The sequence below is a fragment of the Macrotis lagotis genome, chromosome 2 (assembly GCF_037893015.1).
Source record: "Macrotis lagotis isolate mMagLag1 chromosome 2, bilby.v1.9.chrom.fasta, whole genome shotgun sequence".
In the NCBI taxonomy this organism is placed as follows: Eukaryota; Metazoa; Chordata; class Mammalia; order Peramelemorphia; family Peramelidae; genus Macrotis; species Macrotis lagotis.
In genome coordinates, this window is record NC_133659.1 from 189,833,457 (window position 1) to 189,860,333 (window position 26,877).

General features: G+C 36.4%; 1 protein-coding gene across 1 annotated transcript in view; it reads left to right on the forward strand.

Annotated features, from left to right (window-relative positions):
* The first annotated feature begins 13,325 nt into the window (after positions 1-13,325).
* Positions 13,326-26,877, forward strand: part of MED1 (mediator complex subunit 1) — a 36,306-nt gene continuing 22,754 nt past the window's right edge. Inside the window, exons 1-2 of the mRNA XM_074224044.1 lie at positions 13,326-13,563; positions 21,663-21,769. Of these exons, the coding sequence (XP_074080145.1) occupies positions 13,539-13,563; positions 21,663-21,769 (132 nt within the window). The 5' untranslated portion in view covers positions 13,326-13,538. The remainder of the gene's footprint in view (positions 13,564-21,662; positions 21,770-26,877) is intronic.

Sequence of the window (26,877 nt, forward strand, 5' to 3'; positions counted from 1 at the left end):
GCAAAGGCAGTAAAGGTAAGTTTGAAAGCACTCTTATTAGCTCTGATACCTAATCTGGGTTAGAATACTTTTTGATTAAAACAATCAGACCTAAATCAAGGCAACAAGCATTTATTAAGAGCTTACTATTGGGGGCAGCTAGGTGGCACAGTGGATAAAGCACCAGCCCTGGAGTCAGGAGTATCTGGGTTCAAATCCAGTCTCAGGTCTCAGACACTTAATAATTACCTAGCTGTGTGGCCTTGGGCAAGCCACTTAACCCCATTTGCCTTGCAAACTCCCCCCACCACCACCACCAAAAAAGAGCTTACTATTTGCCAGGCATTGGATCCCTAAGCAATTAGTATAAAAGTAAAAAAACTGTCTCAAAATCATTGGAAAGAGATTTTTTTATTGATTTGAGAAGCTGGGACAAGTATGCTGCAAGACAAGTGCTAATCTATGGTTGAAAAGGATGATATTGATAAGAGTTGGTTCTATAGGTATCTCAAAACAAGAAAATCCAGACTAAGCAAAGTAGAAAAAAGATTCAGCTCTTTAATAGAGTAGGCAGAGAGGAAGTAGATAAAAAGAGGTAGGGTTGAGAGGACATGGATTTGAGAACAGAAGGTAGGATTAGCAATAGTTTGTGCCTAGATGGTCAATGATAATAATTATTATTAATAACAAGTAGAAGCTAGCATGCATATAAAGAGGCAGCTAGGTGATTCAGTGGATAGATATGGGATAGAGCAGAGTTCAAATCTGAAACAGATACTTACCAGACGTGTGAACCCAGACAAATCACAGCTTCTGTTTGCTTTAAACCACTAGAGCAGGAAACTACAAACCACTTCAGGATTTTTGCCAAGAAAATTTCATGGATAATAAGTCCACAGGTCCTGATGAATTGGATATGATTGAAAAACAAACATATATATATATATATATATATATATATATATATATATAAAATACTCTATGGTTTGCAAAGCACTTTATAAATATTATCTCATTTGATTCTTACAATGCTCCTAAGGGAAATAGGTGCTATCATTCCTATTTTTACAGATGAGGAAACTGAGGCAGAGAGGTTAAGTGATATGTCCAGGGTCCCACAACTGATGTTTGAAGCATAATTTTAACTCAGATCAGATTCAATACTCTATTCATTATACTAGGTAGAAGGAGTTGACAAGCTAGTAATAATGAAAGGCTAATGATCTATGTGCTTCTTGTGTATGAGGCATGGTTTACTTGGATCTGACCTTCCTGGTAGATTGCACCATCTCACAATTTTTTTTTTATTTTGCAAGGCAATGGGGTTAAGTGGCTTGCCCAAGGCCACACGGCTAGGTAATTATTAAGTGTCTGAGGTCGGATTTGAACCCAGGTACTCCTGACTCCAAGGCCAGTGTTCTATCCACTGCATCACCTAGCTGCCCCCACAAATTTTTTAAATATCTTGATGGTTTTTAAATTTTAATATGCCAGGAGAGTACAATAGTAATTATAAGTTAATATAACCTATTTAAATATAACCTATTTAAATCACTGTATGGAGGAAATACATAGCTGTCCTAAACCTGATTCAAATTACACATTGAAAATTTTTCTTCTTTCTCTTTTCAGGGAGATCCTAGACATGAAAGAAAAAACAAAGTTTTAAGTACTTTCTCCCAAAGCTCTTGAGATGCCCACAGTACCAACTCAACATCCTTCTCAACCACAGATTAGTCCTCTCCTTGCAGCATACTTGCCTTAGCTTCTTAAATCAATAAGAAATCTCTTTCCACTGATTCTAAGAAAGTTTTTTGACTTTTATACTAATTGTTTAAGGACATAGTGCTTGGCACAGTAATTTTTTAATAAATGCTTGTTGACTTGACTCAGCTCTGATTGTTTCACTCAAAAAGTATTCTAATCCAGTTTAGGTATCAAAGTCAAATACTCATTAGAAGACAGGCTTCTCCAGGAATAATACCATTCAGGAATCCCTTGGATTAGAGAAAAGGGGCATAACAATTCAGCTCCTTACTCCCAGTTGTGGGCTATCATCATTAGACATATAAGAACAAAGATCATTCTCAATTGATAATCAAAGGATATGAACAGAGTTCTTAAAAGAATATCATCAACAACTATTTGAAAAAAAGTTCCTAATTACTAATAAGGAAAGAAATGGAAAACAAAACAACTCTATGTTTTACCTCATATAGAATGAATTGACAAAGTTAGCAAAAAAGAAAAATCACAATTGTTAGAGAGATATAAGGTTGAGAATTATTTATTACAGAAGGAACTATACTTAAGAGTTAATAAACTGTGCATACCTTGTGACCTACCTATATCACTACTAGGTATATAATGAAAATGTAGGAAAATATTTATGGTAGCAATTTGTATTATAACAAACTGGAAACAAAGTGGGGCCCTATCTATTGGGGAATGGTGGAACAAATCATACTATATGGATTCAATGAAACAAATCAAGCCACAATAAATGACTGAAAATACAAAGATTTACAGACAGAATCTATGAATATATACATAGTACAGCTAAAATGAGTACAGCATTATAAAAGAAAATTATTGCAAAAGGCTTAAGAACTTTGATCAATGCAATCACTAGCTTTGCCTCTAGAAAACTAGTGCTAAGAGTGATAGACCATGGGTGCAAAACATGACACATATTTCCAGATGTAGCCAAATTACTGGTTTTCTTTATAATAAAGAAGGTTTACATTTTTTTGGCAGGGAGATTTTTGCATGGGACAGGGGAAGAATAGTGTTAAGGATAAAAAGAGAGAGAGAAAGAGAGAGAGAGAGAGAGAGAGAGAGAGAAATAACCATTGATTAAAATCCTCAGAAGGAAGCAGGAAAAAAACTGAGAAGAGGGCAAATGGTCAGGATGGTATTGAAAAATGAAATGTAATACATAATTTAAAAAGAAGCCATACCAAAAAAAAAACTCAGTTTCATATACAGTTTTGTTTTTCTATTTAGTATATAAGAGAAAGGGGATGGCTAGGTGGCGCAGTGGATAGAACATTGGCCCTGGATTCAGGGGGACCTGAGTTCAAAGTCAACCTCAGAAACTGTGTGACCTTGGGCAAGTCACTTAACCCTATTTGCCTTGCAAAAAAAGCAAAAAAAAAGTATATAAGAGAATGCTCATCTCTATTGACATTTTATGAAGTTCATAATTTAAAAAAAGTTTACATTATTTGCCTGAGATCAGAGAATTAGTGACAGAGTTAGAACTATCCTCTTTTCCCCCGTCATATTAGTAAGTATATATATATATATATATATATATATACACACACACACACACACACACACACACACACACACACACACATATCTTTCCACTATATCATATATTCTCACTACTTAACAGATGACTTGCTTTGAATCATCCAGTGAAGAAAGTGAAAAAATCATGACTTCAATGATTTTTCTGTGACTGAAGAAATAGTTGGGAACATTTGGACATAAGAGCAAGGACATTGAGATTAAAAAATAACTGGTTCTATGAAGAATAAACTTTCACTGTAGAAAATACTCCTATTACTAGATCTATGGGTCGTGGAGAGGGGGATTTTGACTTTGTTATTGCTATGGGTAAGTCCTTTTTAAAATGAAACTTGTTTCCATCTGGAAAAGTACTTTCAACTCAGAAATCTGGATCTGGTTGGTTTGCTTTATGTATTCCTTTATTTTTTTGTACACCAAGGTGATGAGTCAGAAGATGTCAATGCTTTCATCAGAAAACTTATATAATACACAAAAGCAGGCCAGAAACCTATCCTTTGGTGAGCACACTAGAGCAAATATTTAACAGAAGTTTAATAAAGATTTCTCAGTGGTCCATCTCAAAATTTTGTTGTGGTTCTACCTATTCTAGGAAGATTTTTCCATATTAAAAACAGTGCTATCAGTCAAAAAAAGTCATTGTAATAATTACTTCCCTTTATTACAACTTTTACCTACTTTTGGTCCTAAGACATCATCAGTATGGGAACCTCTTTCCATAGCCAGTATCACCTGATAACTCTTTGGTAACAGTTACTTGTGTGGGTTAGGAAGTTAAAGTGATTTCAATCAAAGTTTTTTCTTAAGTCTGAGGCACTGTGCTTAAAAACAGAGGAAGAAACAATGACAATCAGCAAAGGCTTGACCCACAAGGAACTTACATTCTAAAGGGGGAGAAAAGACTTTAAATCTATAATGGACAAACTTGGACAGAATAAAATGACTAAATTTTTTGACTATATAATAAATCTTATAACTTTATAATGTATCCTTTTTCTGCAATCATTTGTTTTACATAATCTGGCACTGAGTTCACAAGATCTTGGCACATACTTTAATTCTTTACAATGTTGTCCCCTAGCTAAAATAAAAGTTCCTTAAATTAGGCACTGGTTTTGTTTTGTTTTTTTTTGCTTTTTTTCTGAATACTCAGAACTTAGCACATAGTAAGCATTTATTTAATACTTGTTTACTGATGCAATCACTTTTTTTTAACACTGAGTAGTAAATGTAATAATCTGTTTTCCTCTTCAAGCCTTAATTAAAGCCCATAGGTTTTCAATAGAGTTTAAATCAACCATCAGTAAACACTTACTAAGTGCCTACTATGTACCAGCCAGCTGCTAAGCTCACCTGGGAGACAAGAGGCAAAAGACAGTCCCTACCCTCAGAATCTAATGGAGTTTGTTTCTAGATCAATGAACAGTATTTCTCTCCATTTTCTATATACATTTATTAACTTTTTGGAATGTGTGGCATAATATAAAGCTGTGCTGCACTATTCGATTTATCTTCATTTGGGCATTTTTGTAACTTGATAATAATTTTGCTTCTCAAGATATCCATTCATCACCTCCTCAATGACAAAGGATTTCTGGTGCTTCTAGTCCTAAAAGTTCTAGGCCTCATTAAAAAAATAATCCCCCAAATATTTTTTAAGGTTGGATATTTTACAGTTGGATTACAACACTCAGCTTTTACAGACTCATCTGTGTTCCTTCTGACAATGGCTTTGGGATATTGCTGAACTTAAAAAATTGATTTTCTCCCTTCAAACCTTTTTTCAGCCCAGGAATTCTAGGACTTCTTCCCTACCTCTTTCTCCAAACACTTTCTCAAGCATCTAAGATCTCCATCTGTGGGGCTCCCTAACCCAAGGAGGTAAATTCCTCCTTGGAAGTTTCATTTGAAGATGCACTTATACTATTCACTAAGGTTTAGCTCATAACACTACAAACTACTTTTCCACCAGGTCCTTAGGCAAGAAAAAGTCCCCTCTTTCCTTTTCAGGATAGTTTTCCTTTATAAGCATGTGAGCTCTTGGAGGGTAGGGTTTGTCTTTTCTTTTAAGTCCCAGCATTTAACATAGTACCTAATACTGTGTTTAAGAAATTCTTTATCAATAAAATTACATATTTACAAACTTTAGCATTCCAGTCTTTATATTATCTTGTCTGACAAAAAAATTTTCTGATTAGCAATAGTTAGCCGTTCTTCCAATTTTTTTTTTTTTTTTTTTAGGTTTTTGCAAGGCAAACAGGGTTAAGTGGCTTGCCCAAGGCCACACAGTTAGGTAATTATTAAGTGTCTGAGACCAGATTTGAACCCAGGTACTCCTGACTCCAAGGCCAGTGCTTTATCCACTGCCACCTAGTTGCCCCAGTTTGGATTTTAAATATTCACTTCCAGGTTTCTCAGAGAATATTTGGGTTTGTTTTTTTTTTTTTGAGGACTAACTTGTTTTGCAGTAATAGTTTATCAGTTCTTGATTTTTTAGTTTTTTAAAAAACAATCTTAACTAGGCTTCAATGAGACAGATTCTGTTTTCACTTTTGAAATGCTTAATTTCATATCAATATCTTCTGCAATATCTCTATTAGTCACTTAAGTGTGCCTAATAAAATATCTGCATATTTCCTTAGAGTAATATCCACTTTTAAAACCACAGAATTAAAACTCAGCACTCAATTACAGAAACAAACTAGAGGTGAAGATACCAGTTTAATTTGGTTTCATCCAGTATCAATAAAATGCATGTATAACCATGGCTTTCACAAAATGAAACTACAAACAAAATGAAACAGCCCAAGTAATTTGGACATTACTCTAGTTCAGGAATGGGAAAGCTTCTTTTATAACATTATTTGTGGGCCATACAAATTATCAACTGAAAATTAGCCTGTTACATTTGGTCAAACATTTCATTAATTTACCCATAATAAGTTCCTGTCTGCAGTTGCCATGAAGGTGCCAGAGTAAATGATTTCACTGATTTTGTAAGGCCTGAGGTTGAACATTCCCAGCCCCTGTTCTATGTATACATAAAATCTACACAAAATAAATAAAAGGTAGTACTAGTAACTGGATGGAATTTTTTGTGAGTTCCAGGTGCAGTTCTATGTCTGGTGAAAAGAATCATTCCAAGCCCTCAAATTCAAATTAATTCTTTTAATAAAAACATATCCATTATAGAACATTATCCTTTCCATTTACTAAAGAGGCATTGTATCATGCAGAAAGAGCTGGCACTGAAGCTTTAGAGCTAGATTCAAGTTCTGCTTCAGAACATTGGCTTGTGTGACTGGGCAAACTTTAAAATTTTAAGCAACAAGCATTTATTTTTTCTCTGGAATTCACAATTTTTTACAAAAATAAAACCATAGCTTTTACATCTATTATCCTAGTTCTTCCAAGAAAACTGATATCACTAAAATTATTTGACAATTTTGAGTAAATGAGATTGATAAATTTTAAACAGTTTATCAAAGGAAAGCTATATATATGTTTATATATGTTAATATGTTAATATATGTTATATGTTAATACGTTTACAAAGAAATGAGAGTAAAATCAGTTGCTGGCAACAATATTTAAAATTTTTTAAAAAATTATTTTTCCAATTATATATTCCAATTATACATTCATTTTTATAGTTTTCTCACTTTCCTCTTCTCCTCCCCAAGATATCAAGTAATCTGACATTATTTATACATGCACAGTCATGTTACACATATTTGCTTATTAGTCATGCTGTGAAAGAAGAATCAGAACAAAGGGGGAAAATCAAGAGAAGAATCTGAACAAGGGGAAAATCAGGAGAAAGAAAAAAACAGAAAACAAATTTTAAAAAGTGAAAATAGTATGCTGTGATTTGCATTCAGACTCCATAGGTTTTTTCCCCTCTGGATGTGGATGGCATTCTTCATTGCAAATCTTTTAGAATTGTCTTTGATCACTGTATTGCTGAGAAGAGCTAAGTGTATTATAATGGGTCATCACACAATGTTACCGTGTACAATGTTCCCCTGGTTTTGCTCACTTGACTCAGCAACAGATCATATAAAAGTTTCTAGGTTTTTCTGAAATCTGACCGTTCATTTCTTTTTTTTAATTAACATTTTATCTGTTTGCCAATTATATACAATAGTAGTATCTGCCTATCATTTTTTGCAAGGTTTTGAATTTTACAATTCCCCCCTTCCCCCCCCCCCAACCAAGGCTGTCTGCTAGTTTTTCCATTGTTTCCATGCTATACATTGATCAAAACTGAATGTGTTAAACATAAGAATAAACATAAATCCCCCCCCCCCCCCAGGAGAAACCTCAAGAATAGAGAGAAAAAAAATGTACTTCAGTCTGTGTTCAGATTTCAATGTCTCTGTCTCTGGGGTGAGTTGCTTTCTTTATCATAAATCCACCAGAGAAGTTGCTTCAATATTTTTCCCACAGTTACTAGCTGTACCTCCACTCTATTCCTCCCCACTCTCATTTATTCTATTCTCTCACTCCTTTCATCCTGGCCCTGTCCAAAAGTACCCTCTCCCTCGATCTTCCCTCTCTTCTATCACCTATTTCCCCCTTGCCTCCCCCCCCATTCCCTCTTTGTTCTCATTTTTCTCTAGAACAACATAACATTTCCTCACCCTATTAAGTGTGAGTTATTTCCTCTCTGAGCCATTTCTGATGAGAATGAAGGCTCATTCATTCCCCCTTTCCACTCCATTGAAAAAGCTTTTTTTTGATTCCTGTGAAATTTCTTAGCTTCTTCATCTCCTTTCCTTTCCTCCCATTACTTTCCTTTATCACCCATTGACTCCATCTTTTTACTATATTATACCATTATATTCCTCTCCTTCCTATGTCTTGTCTATATATGTTCCTTCTAACAGCTCTTATAAATGAGAAAGTTCATATGAGTTATCAATACCTTGTTCTCATGCAGGAATACAAACAGTTCAATATCATTAAGTTCCTCATAGTTAGTCCTTCTCTTCCACCCCCTCTATGATTCACTAGAGGCCTGTACTTGGAGATCAAACTTTCTGTTCAGCTCTGGTTGTTTAAAATAGGAAAGTTTGAAAGTTCCCTGTTTCATTGAAGGTCCATCTTTTCCCCTGAAAGAGGATGTTCAGTTTTGCTGGGTAGTTGATTCTCGGTTGTAAATCAAGATCTTTTGCCTTCTGGAATATCATATTCCAATCCCTATGAGGCCTTAATGTAGATGCTGCCAGATACTGTGTAATCATGACTATGGAGTCTTGGTAGTTGAATTGTTTGTTTCTGGCAGCTTTTAGAATTTTCTTTTTGATTTGGGAGTTTTGGAATTTGGCTATAATATTCCTGGAAGTTTTTCTTTTAGGATCTCTTTCAGGAGGTAACTGGTGAATTGTCTTGAGTTCTATTTTACCCTCTGCTTCTAGGATCTCAGGGCAATTTTGCTGTATTATTGCTTGAAACATGAAGTCTAGGCTCTTTTACTGATCATGGCTTTCAGATAGCCCAATAATTTTTAAATTATTTCTCCTGGATCTGTTTTCAAGGTTGGTTGTTTTTTCAATGAGACATTTCACATTTTCTTCTAATTTTTGGCTTTTTTTGGAAGAGTTTTATTTCTTCCTGATTTCTTGCAAAGTCATTAGCTTCCTTTAGTTCCATTCTGCATTTGAAGGAGTTATTTTCAGGTTGCCTAGGTGGCACTGGCCTGATATTGGAATAATAGGCACTCCCTCTGCAACTGTATCTTGTACAAATGCAAGGATCTGTTCATATTGTTCCTTAGCCTGACACACTTTCACCAAATCAATCTTATTCTGTAGAATCAGAATGTGTTTCAATTTCATGATTTCTATGGCAGCTAGGTGCTCAGAAGTCTGAGGCTGAGGACAAGACTCATTACCAGCTATTAACAGTAGAGCTGCATCCATGACTGCTGCACCGTTCAGCATGGTAGCCATCAAAATATCATGTTCAGGACAATCCACAAAAGAAACATGTCTGACTAATTTGAAGTTTCCTTTAGTTCCTGAAATGTCTGTAGGAAATTCATCTGTTGTGCTACTTCCACAAGATCTGTAACATTCTGGCCGAGAACAGCTTGGGTCATCAAGTTTGTAAATCTTAGCATTGGCATAACCCAACTTAATGGTAATATTTCTTTCCAGTTCATTTTTGAATCGGACAGTATGAATTCCAGAAATAGCTTTTTACTACTGTTGATTTTCCATGTGCTACATGGCCAATTGTACCTATATTGATTGTGGCTTGTCTGCTGATAACTTCAGGTGAAAGTAGAGTCAACTTGGTAACATCCAAGGTGGTCAGATCCTGGCGAGACAGATAAGGCTACCCCAGAGTCACTCCCAGCTCATTGCCCGCCATCTTGCCTAGAAAGGAAGTAGGCTGCCCCGGGGACCCAACCATTCATTTCTTAAAGAGCAATAATATTACATTACATTCTAATACCACAATTTGTTCCGTCATTCCCCAATTGATGGGAATGTCCTCAATTTCTTATTCTTGGCTATCACAAAAAAGATCTGTTATGAATATTTTTGTACATGGTCTTCTCCCCTTTTTTATAATCTCTTTTTGATACAGAACTAAAAGGGGTATTGCTGGATCAAAGGATATGACCCTTAAATATGGAATTTCTTTTTAGTTTCATACTTATAGGGCAATTAGCATTCCCATGTTCCATTATTTGTCTTAGGATTAATGTTCCCCAAAGGCTGCATTAAGAGGGACAAAGATGCATAAAATATTTATAATAGCTTTACAATGTACCTAGTTACTCTAGTATAGATTACATGAATAAGGAGGAGATAATATCACAGTACTCTGCCCTCATCAGACTTCTTATATGCTGTATTCAGTTCTGATTTAAGAAAGATATACCATAAAGTAGAGGACAACCAAAATAGGAAGTGACCTGACTCCATGTCAAATGAAGATGGACTAAAGGAACTAGACATACTACATATCAAATGAAGATGGGCTAAAAGAACTAGACATATTTAGCTTAAGATAAAGGAGAATGAGGTTGGAATGTTATCTTTAAAAAATTTGAAGGGTTGATGTGGAAGAAAGATTATACTCATCACCATATCCTCCCTTCCTGCCCTTCCTCTCAAACAGGAACAATGGGTAGACGGTACCATGGGGCACATTTAGGCTTGATGCAAGGAAAAATTTCCTAACAATTTGAACTATCAGAAAGCTGAATGCACTGCTTTGAGAGATGATAGGTTCTTCCTTGGAGATTTTCAATCAATTGTTGGGTATGTTAAGAGTAGGGATTCTTTTTGTTTACCGATTGGACCAGTAAGCTACTAAAGTCCTTTAAAAGTGTCAAAATCTGTGAACTCATTGCTAACAGAAACACCATTCCACTTTTTTTGAGGTAATTCAGGTTAAGTGACTGGTCCAGGATCTAGTGTCTGAGGCTTGATTGAACTAACTCTTGACTTCAGGGCTGGTGCTCTATGTATTGGAGCATATAACTCCCTCTCTCTTCCACCTCTAATCCCAATTCTAGTTTTGAACATTTGTTAAAGTCTTTTGTTATATTAAGCGAAAATCTATCTCTATCACTTTTATGAAATTTTAAAATTTTAATTTCTTCTTTCTGGGGCCAAACAAAACACCCTCATCCGTGCGAAAGACTTTCAAGTATTTTGCTTTGAACTCTATGCCTCCTGCAAAATCTTTTCTTCTCTAAGGTAAAAATCTCCAAGTGATATTACATCCTATCTTCTTAGCATCCTTAGCACTGTGTGTATGCATTTCTTGTACATGACCTTTCTAAAACATGTTGTACAGAATTAGTTGCAATATTACAGATAAGGTCTGACAGGAATATTATGGTTGAATTCAGACACTATACTTCTATAATATGTCATAATTAGATTTGTCTTGAGCTTACATGGCACTAAAAGTCCTAGGTTTACTTGTGTTTTCCCCAAACTGTAATGGAAGAGTTAGTTTGCTTAATTGGAATGAAGGACTCTGCATTTATTCACATTAAATTTTATCCTATCAGATTCAGCATGGTGAGGCAGTGTGGTGTAATGGATAAGAAGGGTGACCTAAAAACATGAAGATTTAGGTTCAGGTCTTGTCTTTAATATACATACCAACTTTGTGGCTCAGGACAAGTCATTTAACCTCTCTTTTCTTTTGGCACCTCTCTACGACTGCACACTATAGTGAAGATATAGATACACACACACACACACACACACACACACTGTTAGAGGAGGTACCTCACCAGGAATCCCCATACCAGTTAAATTGTTTGTACAATTCTTATCTTTGTCAGATTATTTTTCATTTCCTAGATTCTGTTCATTGCTCTAGCATGTCAAATCTTCTGGGATCCCAGTTATGAGTCTGAGCATGTTGTCCTTTCCAGCTTTGTGGCATTTTCAATTTTACAAGTATGTCATCTATCTATCATGCAAGTGGTAAGTAAAAGCTTCAGGAAGAAAGCCTGGTGGCATGAACTAGAGTCTTCAGGTTGATATCATTCTTTTAATTACTACTTGGGGGAAGAGGGTATACTGTTTAACCAGTTCCTAAATCATCCTAACTGTATTATCATCTAGCCCACAACTCTCCATCTTGTCCACAGGGATAGTAAAAGACTCTTGTTGAATGGCTTGATGAAATCCATATAAACTAAACCTATACACTTTCTTGATCTATAAACCCTTACCAAGAAAAAGGAAATGTAATTTAGTATAACTTGTTTCTAATTATTTTTATTAACATTTAGTGTTTAAATTCATACCTGATTTCAACTGCCCATGTAGCAAAGAATAAACCCTTGTAACAAAGAATGAGAGGAAAAAAGCAGTAAAACAAAACAAATGTATCAACCTTGTCTGATAAGTATATGGTAGCATATATTATCACATGATCATTGCTTCCCTTCCTAAGTGTTCACAATCAGTTCCTTTAAAGTATTTAAAATTTTTTTCAGGAATGGAAGTCAAGCTCATTGGCCCACAGTTCAGAGAGTCTTGGTTTTTTTTTCCCTCTGTTTGAAAACCAGGACATTTACTCTTTAGATGTTCTTTGGCAACAATCATTTGCTCCATTTTTTTTTTTTAGGTTTTTGCAAGGCAAATTGGGGTTAAGTGGTTTGATTTCTTGATTTCCTCTTGGCTCCAACAATGATTATAAAGCATTTGTACACACAGGGTATTGATGCATGGATTAATGCTTTTTAAAAAAAAATTTATTTAATTTTCCAACTACATGGAAAGATAATTTTTCAACAATCAATATTTTTGGTAAGGTTTTGAGTTCCACATTTTTCTTCCTCCCTTGCCCTCTCCCACAGCCAGAGAATAATTTAATAATATAACTATGTTAAACATATGGATTAATGTTTTCTACATGAAACCAGCAATCACATTCGAATACATATTACAACAATGAAGTGGAGAGAGAAGTGGTTATTCCTAACCTAAGGCTTTTGGGTGACCATGAAAAACGGGAGTGATTTCTTCATATAATAAAAATATTGGACTAGTCGTAAGATTTGCATTCAAGTCCCGGTTCTTTCATTGACTGGACCCATGACCTTTAGTCACAGACTTGTGTAAAGTCGAAAAGCAGTAGTCGGGAGTTAACGATCCTAGCTTCAAATCCCAACTTTGCTCTTTTACAAACAGGCCAAGAATTTGACTTCCTAGAGGTCAAAGGTTAAGTCACTGGCATGCTCCAGTCCCATATATATGTACGGTAAACTTTACGGCTACCAAAATGGAAACACTATTTCTGCGAGCGCTTACTTCTCCAAACTCAGAAGTACTATCAGTCCCTGGACACAGTACACAGTTAGGAAAGCCACTGGCGAGAAAGATATCCCGCTTTCCTCAGGAAACAGGAAGAGGAATTCGGTGAAATCTCGCGAGACCCTTTCCTCGACCTTTGATCGCGTCCTTCCTCCGCACCGAGCGCGCATTACGTACGTACGCACGGCCGTTCGTCGGCTCCCCGCTGTTCTCGCGAGCCTTGGGGAAGGTCCGTTGGGGAAGATGGCGGCGGCCGCGGGCACCCTTCAACTTTTGCCGCCGGGCGTTTCGGATTGAGCCTCCCCGGGGCGGGGGGCGGAGCGGGCGGTCCCGGAGCCCAGCGCCCCGGGAAGCCTGAGGCGGCTCGGCCCCCCGCTGGTGGGCGGGGAAGGGTGTCTTCCGTTGTGTGGCGGCCGAAGGCCCTCCTTCCCTGCCTCCGGGATGAAGGCTCAGGGGGAGGCAGAAGGTGAGTGCTCCGGGCCGAGGTGAGGGCGGCCCGATGCGGCGCGACCCCGCAGATTTGGGGCTCAGAGGGAAGCTGGTGGGCAGCCCACAGGTTGGCAGTGCTCCTCCCCCACGCGAAGGGCAGGATGCAGGAGACGCGGCCCGCGCTGCTGCCGCCGCCGGCCAGGCGCAGGGTCGGGCATCCTTAGCCTCTAGGGTCACCCACCCTTGTCTAACTTGATTCCTTGTCAAAGGGAAAGCCGGAAGGGCATCAGGAATTTAAGAAAATCAGACACGCCGGAAACCCACACAAAGTGCTGTATGAGTAGAAATAGCCCTGCTGAGAAAGGGGCTAGCTTGTAGCCAGAAAAAGGTCGAGTGGGGAATAAATTGCTTCTTTCCGAAAAAGGCTACTAAGTAGCGTGAGTAGTAGCGCTTTAGATTTTGCTAAGCACTTCACGAACTTTATCTCATTTTTATCTCCGCAACAACTCTGGGAGGTAGGTAGTTACCTCCATTTTTCAGCCGAGAAAACTGAGGCAGACACTTTTAAATGATTTGTGCAGGGTCACAGGGCTTGTAAGCGACTGAGGCTGCATTTGAACTTAGCTTTTTCCAGACATTAGGTCCAGTGCTCTGTCTACTGCACCATCTAGTTAGTTGCCTCAAAGCTGGCATTTATGTAGTGTATGGATGTTTGTGAAGCTTTTACACGTTGGCTTTCTAATTTTATCCTTTCGACTATCCTGTGAGGTAGGTTCTGTGTTATCAACATTTTACAGATGATGAGGGAAATTAACTTCCACTTTTCTCCCTGCCTTGACATTCTTCCTCCTCCCCTCCCATTCCTTATTCTCCTAGTTGTCCGTGCTTTTCACCATTACTTTTTTGTTTTGTATTTACTTGTATTACGTCCCAGTAGAAGAAAATAAATTTCTTGAGAGTAAGGATTTTTTTCCTGTTTGGTTTTGTTTTCTTTGTTTTTCCTAAGCATCTAGCACTGTTGGATTAAATTACAAAACAAAATCAACTAGTAATAACATAACCTTCCAAAAAATATGTAATATAGGTGCCATTATTATCTTCCTCTTAAAGAAACATATGACCTAAAAGATAGAAAGCTGTCCTCAAAACTAGAAAGATGGTGGAGGTTCAAATCCCATCTCTTAAATATATTGACTGTGTGACCCTCTTAGTGCTCCAGGCAGCCACAATTTGCAAAGGGTATACTAATCTGAATTGGTGGAGAGAGTTTTCCCATCTGAGAGTTCCTTCTACCAATGAGATCACTGATTCAATCCCTATCCCTTTACAGATGAGGAAACTGAGACTCAGAGATTAAATGATTTGGTTGCTTTAAATAGCTAGATTCTGAGCTGGATTTGAGCACAGATCTGAAATCCACACTCCAACCATGATGTCATACTGCTTGAGAGATATCAGGAAGACCCTCTCTACAATTTAATGAGATGAAAGGTCAAATGTACACCTCTGATACCAGGTCTAGTGAGATTGAATTCCACAAGTACTTGTTAAGAATGTAATATTTTTTAAGACAATGTGTTTCTATATGCAAAGTATATAGAGGCAAAATGAAAGTTACTCTACTAGGAGAAACTGTGTATACACATATACACATATACACACACATACAAATAAGTGCAACATATATACAAAATATTTACTTTTTTGGGGGAGAAGAAAGCAGGAAATCCACAAATTTTCATGATGGAGGTGATGCTTAAGCTGAGTTTTGAAGGCAGCTAGAGGTTCTAAGAAGCTATATTGAGGAAGGAGGGCATTCTAGATATAGGGAGGATTGTCAGCAGCCTGTACATAGTCTGAAGAGGAGTATTGTGATATCAATCTGATAAAATATGTTGAAGACAGACTGAAATGTCCATGAGACAATAGGAAGCCTTCAAACCTTCTTGACTAGGAATGTGACAAAACCAGACTTGTACTTTTCGATTGTTAATTTGATAGCTGGGTGGCTTGGAGAGCTGAGATTGAAAAGGGAGACTAATTAGGCTATTGCAGTAGTCCAGATTAGAAATATTTAGAGCCTGAATCTGTCAATTAGCAGACATGTATTAAGTATTTACTATGTGTCAAACACATAGTAAAGGCAAAACTGAAACATTCTTTATTCTCAAGGAGCTGGCATAGAATAAGTGGAGAGAAGTGGACAAATGGGAAAAAAAGATGTATGGGTTTTGAAAAAGCAAACTCAAAGATGATATCAAATTTGGCAAGTTGATTGTTATAGTGGGATTTTGGTGCTTTTGTTACAAGTAGGAAAGCTGGGAAAAGGGGATGGTTCTATTGGGAAAGTAGTTAAGTTATGTTTTGGACATTTAGATAATAAATACTAAAGAGAGATTTAGATTAACTATGATAAGAAATTTGAGTGTTCATTTTTCATTCAAGTAGAGAAAGCTCAGATGAGCAGAGAAAGTGCTATATAAGAGCTGGCAGATGTTTTTTTTAAAGTTTTTGCAAGGCAGTGGGGTTAAGTGACTTGACCAAGGTCACACAGCTAGGTAATTTTTAAGTGTCTGAGATTGAATTTGAACTCAGGTCCCCCAACTCTAGGGCTGATGGTCTATTCACTTCGATACCTAGCAGGCCCCGTAACATAAACCAAAACTGACGCCAAATCCCAATTGCATATACAGCATCTAGGAACAATAGACCCCCTAAAAAAGAAAAGGTATCATTGTTCTCTGGGGATAAAATTGATCATTACAAGTACATTTCATTCACCTTTTTAGTATCATTTGTTTGTTATTGCAGTTCACATTTTATTTGGAAGACCAGTGAAGAGGTAATATGATCACAGAGGTGTGTTAGGAATTGGGTCTGGTTATTAGTATAGGCACTAGATTGAATATTAAGCTGTGTGAAAGCAACAGTTTTGGTCATTTAGGTGAACAGAGTTAGGGGCCTGAATTTAGGTACCTACAGTGGCGGGGGTTGGGCGGGGGGAGAGAGGAGTACCCTGTTGAGAACTATTGTGGAAGTAGAAATGGCATGACTTGGCAACTAACTGTTTGTGTGTGTGTGTATGTGTGTATATGTAGAGGATGAGGGAAAGAAAAAAATAAAAAAAATGATACCAATCTGGTGTCATCAGTAGAAATAGAAAAGTTAGGGAAAGTTGGATATTTGAGGAAAGGGAAGAAATGAGTTCAGTTTTGCATATGTTGACTTTGAGTTCTTGATGAAATGTACAGATCAAAGTAACCAGAAATTGGACATAATAGTGAACAAGATGAAAATTTTTATCAGTATTCAGGAAACTTTTCAGTTTTTTTCAGATCTTCATCTGTATGGAAAGCATAATCTGATATATTGGCAGGCCAGGCAAGAGGTATTTTGGTGGAAAAGAAGAAGCAGACTTTTTCTGATGAGAGGGAATATAACTATAGGGTCTCCAAGTTGGAAATGGATAAAATAAATGGAATATAAACTTGTTGGAGCAGAGCCTGAGTGGTTTAGAAAGTAGAAAATACGATGAATTAAAGTTCTGTATAGGAATTGTACTTAGTAATGATTTCTTTTTTCCTTCTGTCCTTTGGTCCTTCATCTTAACTGAAGTGAATTCTTGATTATCTCTGCTATTCTATTATCTTTAGTTTGTATGAATTTTAAGAAACATGAACAGATTATATTATGTTGAGAATAATACTTTGAAAAGTGATGCATATAAAATTGACTTTAACATTCTTTCTTTTCCCCCTTCATTTCTAGTAGCTTGTTAGTTTTCCCATCCATATCCTCTTCACCTTCAAGGCCACTACTTTAGGTGGAATATTCATTCCTTCCTTTTCATCTGAGCTATTCCAGTAGCCTCTTCATTATTTTTCCTGCTTCTAGTGTCTCTTCCATCAATCCATCCTGCACACACCTGCCATATGATTATTTTTAAGATGTGCTTCCCTGTATACCAAAATTTAGTAGAAAATAATAAAGAAAACAACCACGAAATCCTCTACAAGAAATCTTTCCTAATTCTCCTTAATGTTAGTGTCTTCCCTCTGAGATCATTCCTAATTTTACCCTTACCCCATTTATTTATTTTCCAAATACATGCAAAGATAGTTTTCAGCATTCATCCTTTTGCAAGCTTTTGAGTTCATACTCCTCACTTTCTACTCCCCTCCCTAGAGCAGGGAAAATCTGATATAGGTGTTGTATATGTAAAATCAATTTTGACATTTTTATTTTAGTCAAGCTGTGAAAGAACTCAGCAGGAGAAAAAAATCATGAAAAAGAAAGAAAAACATAAAAAATGAACATAGTATGCTTTGCTCTGTGTTCAGAATCCATAGTTTTTCTCTGGATGTGGATTACATTTTCCTTAACAGGTTTCTTGGGATTGTCCTTGACACTGAATTGCTGAGATGAGTTGTTTCAATCATAGTTAATCATCTCACAATATTGTTGTAGTGTATATGGTGTTCTCCTGGTTCTGCTCATTAGTTCATGCAAGTTTTTCCAGGCTTTTCTGAAGTCTAATTGCTCATGATTTCTTACAGAACAATATTACTCCATTAACATTCATTTACCCTACCTTGTTCAGTTATTTCCTCCTCAGTTTTCAATTCATTGCTACTCCAAAAAGAACTGCTATAAATGTTTTTGTATATGGGATGGTGGTGGTGATGATCTCTTTGGAATACAGCTTTAATATAGCATTGCTGGATCAAAGGGCATGCACAGTATTGCCCTTTGGGCATAGTTCCAAATTGTTCTCCAGAATGGTTGGATCAGTTCACAACTCCACCAAGAATGATGTCCCAATTTTCCACATCCCTTCCAACACTGACTAAAATAACAAAAAAGAAAAATGATCAATCTGATAGATGTGAGGTGGTACCTTAAGGTTGTTCTAATTTGCATGTCTCATCAGTAATGATTTGTAACATATTTTCTTATGACTATACATAGTTTTAATTTCTTCATCTGAAAATTGCCTGTTCATAATAGAATTTGACCTTTTCTCAATTGGAGAAAAATATAAATTTATATATATGTGTGTGTGTGTATGTGTGTGTGTGTGTGTGAATACACACAAATCTTATAAATTTGATTCAGTTCTATTTTAGAAATGAGACTTATCAGAAGCACATGTTGTGAAATTAATTTTCCTTTATATAGCTTATTTGCATATAATGTTTGCACAGTTTCCCCTTAGATTGTGAGAGAGGGATTGTTTTTGCCTTATCTCCTTATCTTAGCACAATCAGTGTGTGGCATATAGTAGATGCTTAATGAAGGCTTGTTGATTGTTGACTAACACAACCATAAGAGAATTAAAAAGACTGATTAAAAATAGGTTTCTTCTTATCTGAAACTTTTCGGCATAAGACTTTTAAGTTGGGATAGTCTAAAAATAAGAATCAGGTTTTGTGTAATGCAGTGAAGAAAAGTAAAGATGTATTTGTCTTTCTCTTGAATTACAGTTCTGAATTGCCTATGAGGTGGACGTTTCCACCAGGATATCCCTTAAGCATTTCAAACTTAACATGATTAAGAGAGAACTCATCTTCCCTGCCTCCTTCCCATATTCCCCCACCCCTTTCAGATATTCCTCTTTCCGTTGAAAGCACCACAGTTGTCCCATTAGTTAGATTCAAAACTTCCTAGTCATTGTTGACTTCCTTGTCCCTGCCTTGTTCCTAGTCATAGACTAACCTAATCAGTTACCAAGATTTGTCATTTTTATCTCCATAACATTACATCTGCCCCATTAACACCATTAAAACACTGTATTCAGATCTATTGCTTATCTGGATTATTATAATAGCATCCTGAAGTATTATAAAAGTTTATTTGCTTCCACTCTTTTCTCTTTCTAGTCCCTGTTCTGTATAGTTGCCAAAATAATCTTCTCAAGCCACTTGTCTGAATTTACTTTTTCTCTGCTTAAAAATCTGGCTTTCTCTGCCTGTAAGATAAAATACAAACTGTTTAGCCTGGCATGTAAAGCCCACTACAATTTGACTCCTATTTTTCCATTTTATTTACCTTCACATGCTCTGGGTTTCAATCTAACTGACCTACTAGCTATTCCCCCAAATCTGTATTCCATCTCATTGTCATTGCGTAGACTACAGGAATATCCATTCTTCAAAGCCCAACTAAGGACCCACCTTTTACTGGCTGTTTCTTGCCTGTCCCATCTCAGTTTTTAGTGCTTTCTCCTTCCTTTAATTATCTTATAATTTATTTACCTGGGTATTCATATTCCCTCTCCGTCATAGAAGGCAACAATTATTTCACTTTTATAGTCTCAGTATCTTGTATATATTAGGTACATAACACATATTAGTTGAATAATAAAATCTTCATTTATATAGGGCTTTGAAGCTGGCAGAACATTTTATTTACAAGAGTGTTTTGAAATAGGTGTTCTTAGCATCATAAATATAGAGCTGTAAGGGGTGTTGGCCTCTTAATTTTACAGATGAGTAAACTTAAGCCTAGTAAAGTTAAGTGACTTGCCCAAAGTCGTAAAGGTAGTAAACATCAGTTATGGGATTTGAATCCAGATTCTCTTAGAGAACCAGTTTTCTTTCTTGTACCACTCTGCTTGCTTGTATTATTATCTCCATTTTTCAGATGAGGAAAATGAGGTTCTAGGAGATTAAATGGCTTGTCCAAGTAACTAAAGGTATTGGAACCCATCTACAAATCTAATTTTCTCCTAACTCTGCTTCTCTAAAGTAAATAACATAGCTACTCATTTTCTCATCCTAACCTCTGGTTCCTTGATCCTTTCTTATTCTTCTCTGTCCTTAAACCCATCATTTCCCCTTTAGCTGGCTATAATTGGAATTCCTTGCCTTCATGAACTTCCCATCTTTCAGCCTGGAAATTTTTGTTCTTTTCTTTCTTTCCTTTCTTAAAATAAGTATCTTGTGCTTATTTGGTTTCTTATTATATCTCTCCAGTAGTATATAAGCTTATGGAGGTCAAAGACTGTATGTAGTTTATATGTATTCTCAGTGTTTAGGATGATGCTTTTCTTATAATAGATCTTTTATAAATGTTTTGTTAAATTGGACTAGTTACCTTTCTCTCATTCCTTATATATAATTGATTACCAACCACTGTTGATTTTACCTCCAAAACATTTCTGCCACTCATACTTTCTCCCTATTATTCCATCACTATCAACTACTTGGATTATTTCAGTAACCTAACAGAAAATAGAAGACTATCAGAGAAGGAAAGGCTTCACCTTTATTCTCTAAGACATGTTTATGTTGCTATCAACATAGAAGGTAAATGGAATATTTCATTGTTATACTTCTTGAATTTTGATTGGTCATTTTGTTGATAAGAATTCTTAAGTCTTACAAAGTTGTCTTTATAATGTTGTGATACAAACTATTCTTCAGGTTCTGAACCCTGATATCTTAAAATTCCTCCATCTGGTTGGGAATAATCATCTCTTTGGTGTCTCACTTAGCATATTTGTACATTTTTGACTCTGTCATGTAATCATATAACATATTATGGTTATGTTTTTGAAATGAACAGGAACTATGGCATATCTCCTTTGGGACATTATAAATGTTTTTGAATTTTGTCCATATGTTAAGTAGATGATGGCCATATTCAAATTTATGACACAAATTTGCTATAAGGGATTTCCAAAAGTGAATAAATATCTAGTCATCAAATTATTTGCATATCTTGATAGGTTGAAATCATTTATTCTTTCTTCTTGGTTGGACAACAATGTAATTTAGCTATATCTTCCTTAGTTATGGTCATTAGTTTGTGTGTCTTTGTATCATTGAATATATTTTATTTTAACTAGTCTTTCTGAGATTCATCTAATGTGACATATCTTATCTACTGATTTTTTTTGACCTCTCAAAAATGAAATGCTAGGTGAAATCTTATAAGCCCCTATTCCAGATTTTCCATTTAATTTGCATATTAGACCAAAGGGCATTTTAGTTGAATTTGCTTCTAATCTAGCATCAATATTGTTGGCTGAAGCAGTAATATTTGAATGTGATTAAAAATATTTTGCAAGAAAACAAAGGATAGTAGGTCATTTTAAAATAAGATTTTCTAATGATATTTCTGTTTATATTGTAGAGGCTGAGAAACTGACTAAGATGAGTTCTCTTTTGGAAAGACTCCATGCAAAATTTAACCAAAACAGACCTTGGAGTGAAACCTTTAAGCTCATTCGTCAAGTTACGGTAAGGATGATGAGAATCTGGAGCAAAGTGTTTGCTGAAAGATACTTTTTGGCAAAAGGCATGAAATAATGAATTTATTTAAATTGGTATATATTCATAAATTCCCTTCTAGAGTTTCTTTTTCTTCATTTATGTCAGTAAAGAATCCTTATATTATTATCATCAACTTTAGAGATTTACATAAAACTTGGTTATGAAGTTCAATTAGTGATATTTTTAAAAATTCAGATCTTATAAGTTAAGACATGGGGCTTGATATACATTTAGTGCTGTGATGGGAAAGATCAATAATCAGTGCTTTAAGGGGCAGTTAGTGGATATAGCACCAGCCCTGGAGTCAGGAGGACCTGAGTTCAAATGTGGTCTCAGACACTTCATAATTGCTAAACTGTGTGACCTTGGGCAAGTCACTTAACTCCATTGCCTTAGTTTTTTTTTTTTTTTGCAAGGCAAATGGGGTTAAGTGGCTTGCCCAAGGCCACACAGCTAGGTAATTATGAATTGTCTGAGACTGGATTTAAACCCAGGTACTCCTGACTCCAGGGCCGGTGCTTTATCCACTGTGCTACCTAGCCACCCCAACTCCATTGCCTTAAATAAATAAAATTTAAGAGCATAAAACCACCATTTGAAAAAAATAATCAATGCCTCGAGTGCTTTACTTTGCTAATCATTTTTCAGCTACAATCACTTTAATAGGATACGAAATAATTGTGTGTTTTATAATAAGAGTATATGCCTGGGTGAAAACTGTGTAATTGAAACTATGATGCAGACCCAGTGAATACCTGCATTAACTAATCTTAGGATTTTTCTGTATTGCCCCCATTTTCTCCTTCAACCATTATGACCATAATAATCATACCTGTATATTAATCTTATATTAAAAAGATAAAGAAAGAAATCCCTCTGAAAGTATAAGGGGTCTTGAAAAGTAAGAAAGCCCTATTACTCTTTCAGAGGAATTTTTTTTCCTCATGGAAATATCATAGAAAATCTAGGATGTAAAGACCTGTACAATGTAATGTGCCATACATGATTCAGTTTCTAGAGGACTTGATTGTACCATACATAAATCAGGGGACCTATAAAGAACTGTGACTACTATTATTTGAAGTCTCAGACCATATTGGAATAGACTGCAGGCCAACAACTTTTTTACTTCCCAGTTTCTTTTTTTTATAGTGTTGGACTTGGAGTTGGGAAGATTTGGGTTTGAATTGTAGCTCTCACACTATCTGTGTTTTGCTTAACATTTCAACTTCAATTTCTTCATTTGTAAAATTGGTGTATGCTTATCTATGTTACCAGTCCAATAGAGATACTGTGAGGTTCTAGTGAGTAATGAATATTGAGCATTTCGTTAGATTTAAAGCTAAGTATAAATGTCAGTTGTTATTATTGTCACCAAAGAAAGTGACATATTTGATAGGTCCTTCAAGTCAGTTTTAAAAGGATGAAATACATATGTGTATGCCAATAGTATACAGACCTCTAGAGTAAATACCAAGTTTAAATGAAGGCATATTTCCTAACTTCATTTTGTAGAAGTTAACAATCTGGTAGAGGAATAATGCTGTTCTTCATTCTTGAAGAGAGGAGATACTATGACGTCCAAGTCAGTTGGATTTGAGTGAGGGGGTGCTGTGCTATCACCAGCCTCATTTTGTCCTCCAGAGCCACCAGTGGTCACATATAAATTAGAACTACTGGAGATAGCTCTGGAATTGAATCATCAGAGTTAAGTGACTTGCCCAAGGTCATGCAGCTAGTCAGTGTCTGAGGTTAAATTTGAACTCAGGTCCTCCTGACTTCAGGACTGGCATCCTCAGTCAAGCTTCCCAGTAGGGAAATATTGAATTAGAGACTGATCTTGTGATTACGCTGGTATAGGGAATATCCAAAAATGAAACTTTCTTTACTAATGAAATGGGCACTTTATATGCTATTTATTTATAGTCTTAGACCTAGAATTTATAGTTTTAGACTTAGACCTAGAATAATGGTGTCAGACTCAATACAAGGATCCCTGCAGCTACATATTGATTTAGAGAGCACAAATTTACATTGTTATATTTTCATTTATTTTATAAAATATTGCCCAATTACTACCTCTGGAGAGGTTAAGTGTGACTTGTGTATGTTTGAAGTTGTATTAGAACTAAGGTCTTTCTGGCTTCGAGACCCTTTTTTTTTTTTATCCATTATGCCATGTTACCTCTCTCCTTTTTTTTTTTAAGGGTTTAAATTCTTATTTATTTTATATTTTACAATGATCTTGTGAGAGTAAACATACCCCGCCCTCCCAAAAAATAATATGAGAAACCTCAAGAATAGTGAGAGAGAAAAAAAATGTACTTCAGTCTGTGTTCAGATTCTAATGGAATGAGTTGCCTTCTTTATCATAAGTCCACCAAAGAAGTTACTTCAATATTTTTCCCACAGTTGCTATCACTAGCTGTATTTTCCTCCACTCTATTCCTTCCCACTTTCATTTATTCTATTCTTTCTCTTTCACCCTTTCCCTGTTCAAAAGTGTTTGTATCTGAGTACTGTCTCCCATTATCTTCCCTCTCTTCTGTCATCTATTCCCTCTTTCTCTCCCCCCATTCCCCCTTATCCCATCCCTTTCTTCTCATTTTTCACTAGGGTAAGATAGATTTCTTTACCCCATTAAGTGTGTATGTTATTTCCTCTCTGAGCCATTTCTGATGAGAATGAAGGCTCACTCATTCCCCTTCGCCTTCCCCATTCCACTCCATTGAAAAAGCTTTTTCTTGAGTCTTCTTCCTCTCCTCTTCCTTCCAGTACTTTCCTTTATCACCCATTAACTCCATCTTTTTACTATATTATAGCATTATATTCACCTCCTTCCTGTGCCTTGTCTATATATGCTACTTCTAATTGCTCTTATAAATGAGAAAGTTAATATGAGTTATCAGTGTCTTCTTCCCATGCATGAATACAAACAGTTCAACATCATTAAGTTCCTCATAGTTAGTCTTTCTCATCCATCCTCTCTATGGTTCACCTGAGTCCTATACTTGGAGATCAAACTTTCTGTTCTGCTCTGGTTGTTTCAGTAGGAAAGTTTGAAAGTCCCCATTTCATTGAAAGTCCGTCTTTTCTCCTGAAAGAGGATGTTCAGTTTTTTTTTTTGGTAGTTGATTCTTGGTTGAAAACCAGGCTCTTTTACAACTTCTGGAATATCATATTTCAAGCCCTCTGAGCCCTTAAAGTAGATGCTGCCAGATTCTGAGTAATCCTGACTATAGAACCATGGTAGTTGAATTGTTTGTTTCTGGCAACTTTTAGTATTTTCTATCTGACTTGGGAGTTTTAGAATTTGGCTATAATTTTCCTGTAAGTTTTTCTTTTAGTATCTCTTTCAGGAGGTGATTGATGAATTCCCTTAGTTTCTATTTTTACCCTCTGCTTCTAGAATCTCAGGACAATTTTGCTGTATTATTTCTTGAAAAATGAAGTCTAGACTCTTTTCCTGGTCATGACTTTCAGGTAGCCCAATTATTTTTAAATTATCTCTTCTGGATCTATTTTTGAGGTTGGTTGTTTTTTCCAGTGAGATATTTCACATTTTCTTATTTTTGTTTTTTTTTGGGAATAGTTTTATTTCTTCCTGATTTCTTACAAAGTCATTAGCTTCCTTTAGTTCCATTCTTCATTTGAAGGATTTATTTTCTTCAGAGAACTTTTTTAATCTCCTTTTCCAGCTGGCCAATTCTGCTTTTTAAGGTATTCTCCTCATTTGCCTTTTGCCTTTTGCTTTTTTTTGGTTTTCATGATTTTTCTGTATTGCCCCCATTTCTCCTTCTAATTTTTCCTCAACCTCCCTTAATTGCTTTTCAAAGTCTTTTTTTTTTTTTGAGCTCATCCATAGCCTGAGCCTATTTTCTATTTTCTCTTGGAGGTTTTGGGTACAGAAGCTTTGATTTTGTCATCTTCTGAATCTTCTATGGGACTAAAGTTATTTTCTATGGTCAGATTCTTCTTTTTCTTTTGTTTGCTCATTTCCTCAGCCCATGACTGATTTACTGCACTTTCAAGGCGTTGGGGTTTTTTTAGGACATCCCACAGAGACCTTAATTCCTCCAAGGTCCTATGAGAGATTCTGAGCCCAAAATGCAACCTGGATTTGAGTGTGGGCAAAGAGCTGAGTCCTGTCCCAGGGAGCGCGGAGAAACCTGCAGTCTTCCCCTGACCCCCTTAGTGTCTGTGGGCTGCACTCTGGTGGTGTAAGCTACTTTCCCTGATTCCTGCTGCAGGTTCTCACCACAGGGCTGCTCTGAGTCTGGTGCTCGCTCCATACTTCCCTGGTGTGGCAGAGTTCTCTCACCACCCTTTCAAACTGTTCCCAGTGATTCCGGGGCCAGGAGGTCTGGAAACCAACCCCCTGCCATGGACCGAGGCTCCCCCAGGGATCTAAGCACCCAGCCTAGCTGTGTTTGCAGCAGCTTTTTTGCCAACCCCTGGTCCCAATGAAACAGACCTTTCCCTGTGGAACTTCTAAGTTGTTTTGGACTGGGAAATTACATCATTTAGTCATTTATTTATTTATTGTTTGTTTGTTTATTATTATTATTGTTGTTGTTGTTGTTGTTGTTGTTGTTTTGCAAGGCAAATGGGGTTAAGTGGCTTGCACAAGGCCACACAGCTAGGTAATTGTCTGAGGCTGGATTTGAACTCAGGCACTCCTGACTCCAGGGCGGGTGCTCTATCCACTGTGCCACCTAGCTGCCCCTCATCATTTAGTCTTTCTGTGGGTTCTGCCCCTCTAAATTTTGACTAGAGTCATAATTTGATGGCTTTTGGATTTTTTTTGGGGGGGGGGAATGAGGAATTCCTGCCTTCATGCCACCATCTTGACTCCCCCCCATGCTACCTCTCTTAATAGAGGTATATACATTTAAAACAAAACAAGAATTTCATAAATAAAAACAGCACAGGGAAAATATTTTGTAATATCTGAGGAGGAAAATGATGATTACTGACAGTGGTAATCAGCAAAACTTCCAGATAATAGAGCATTTGAATGGAACTTCAAAGAATGATCAAAATTTCAGAAGGAGGATATATGATTTTATGGAATT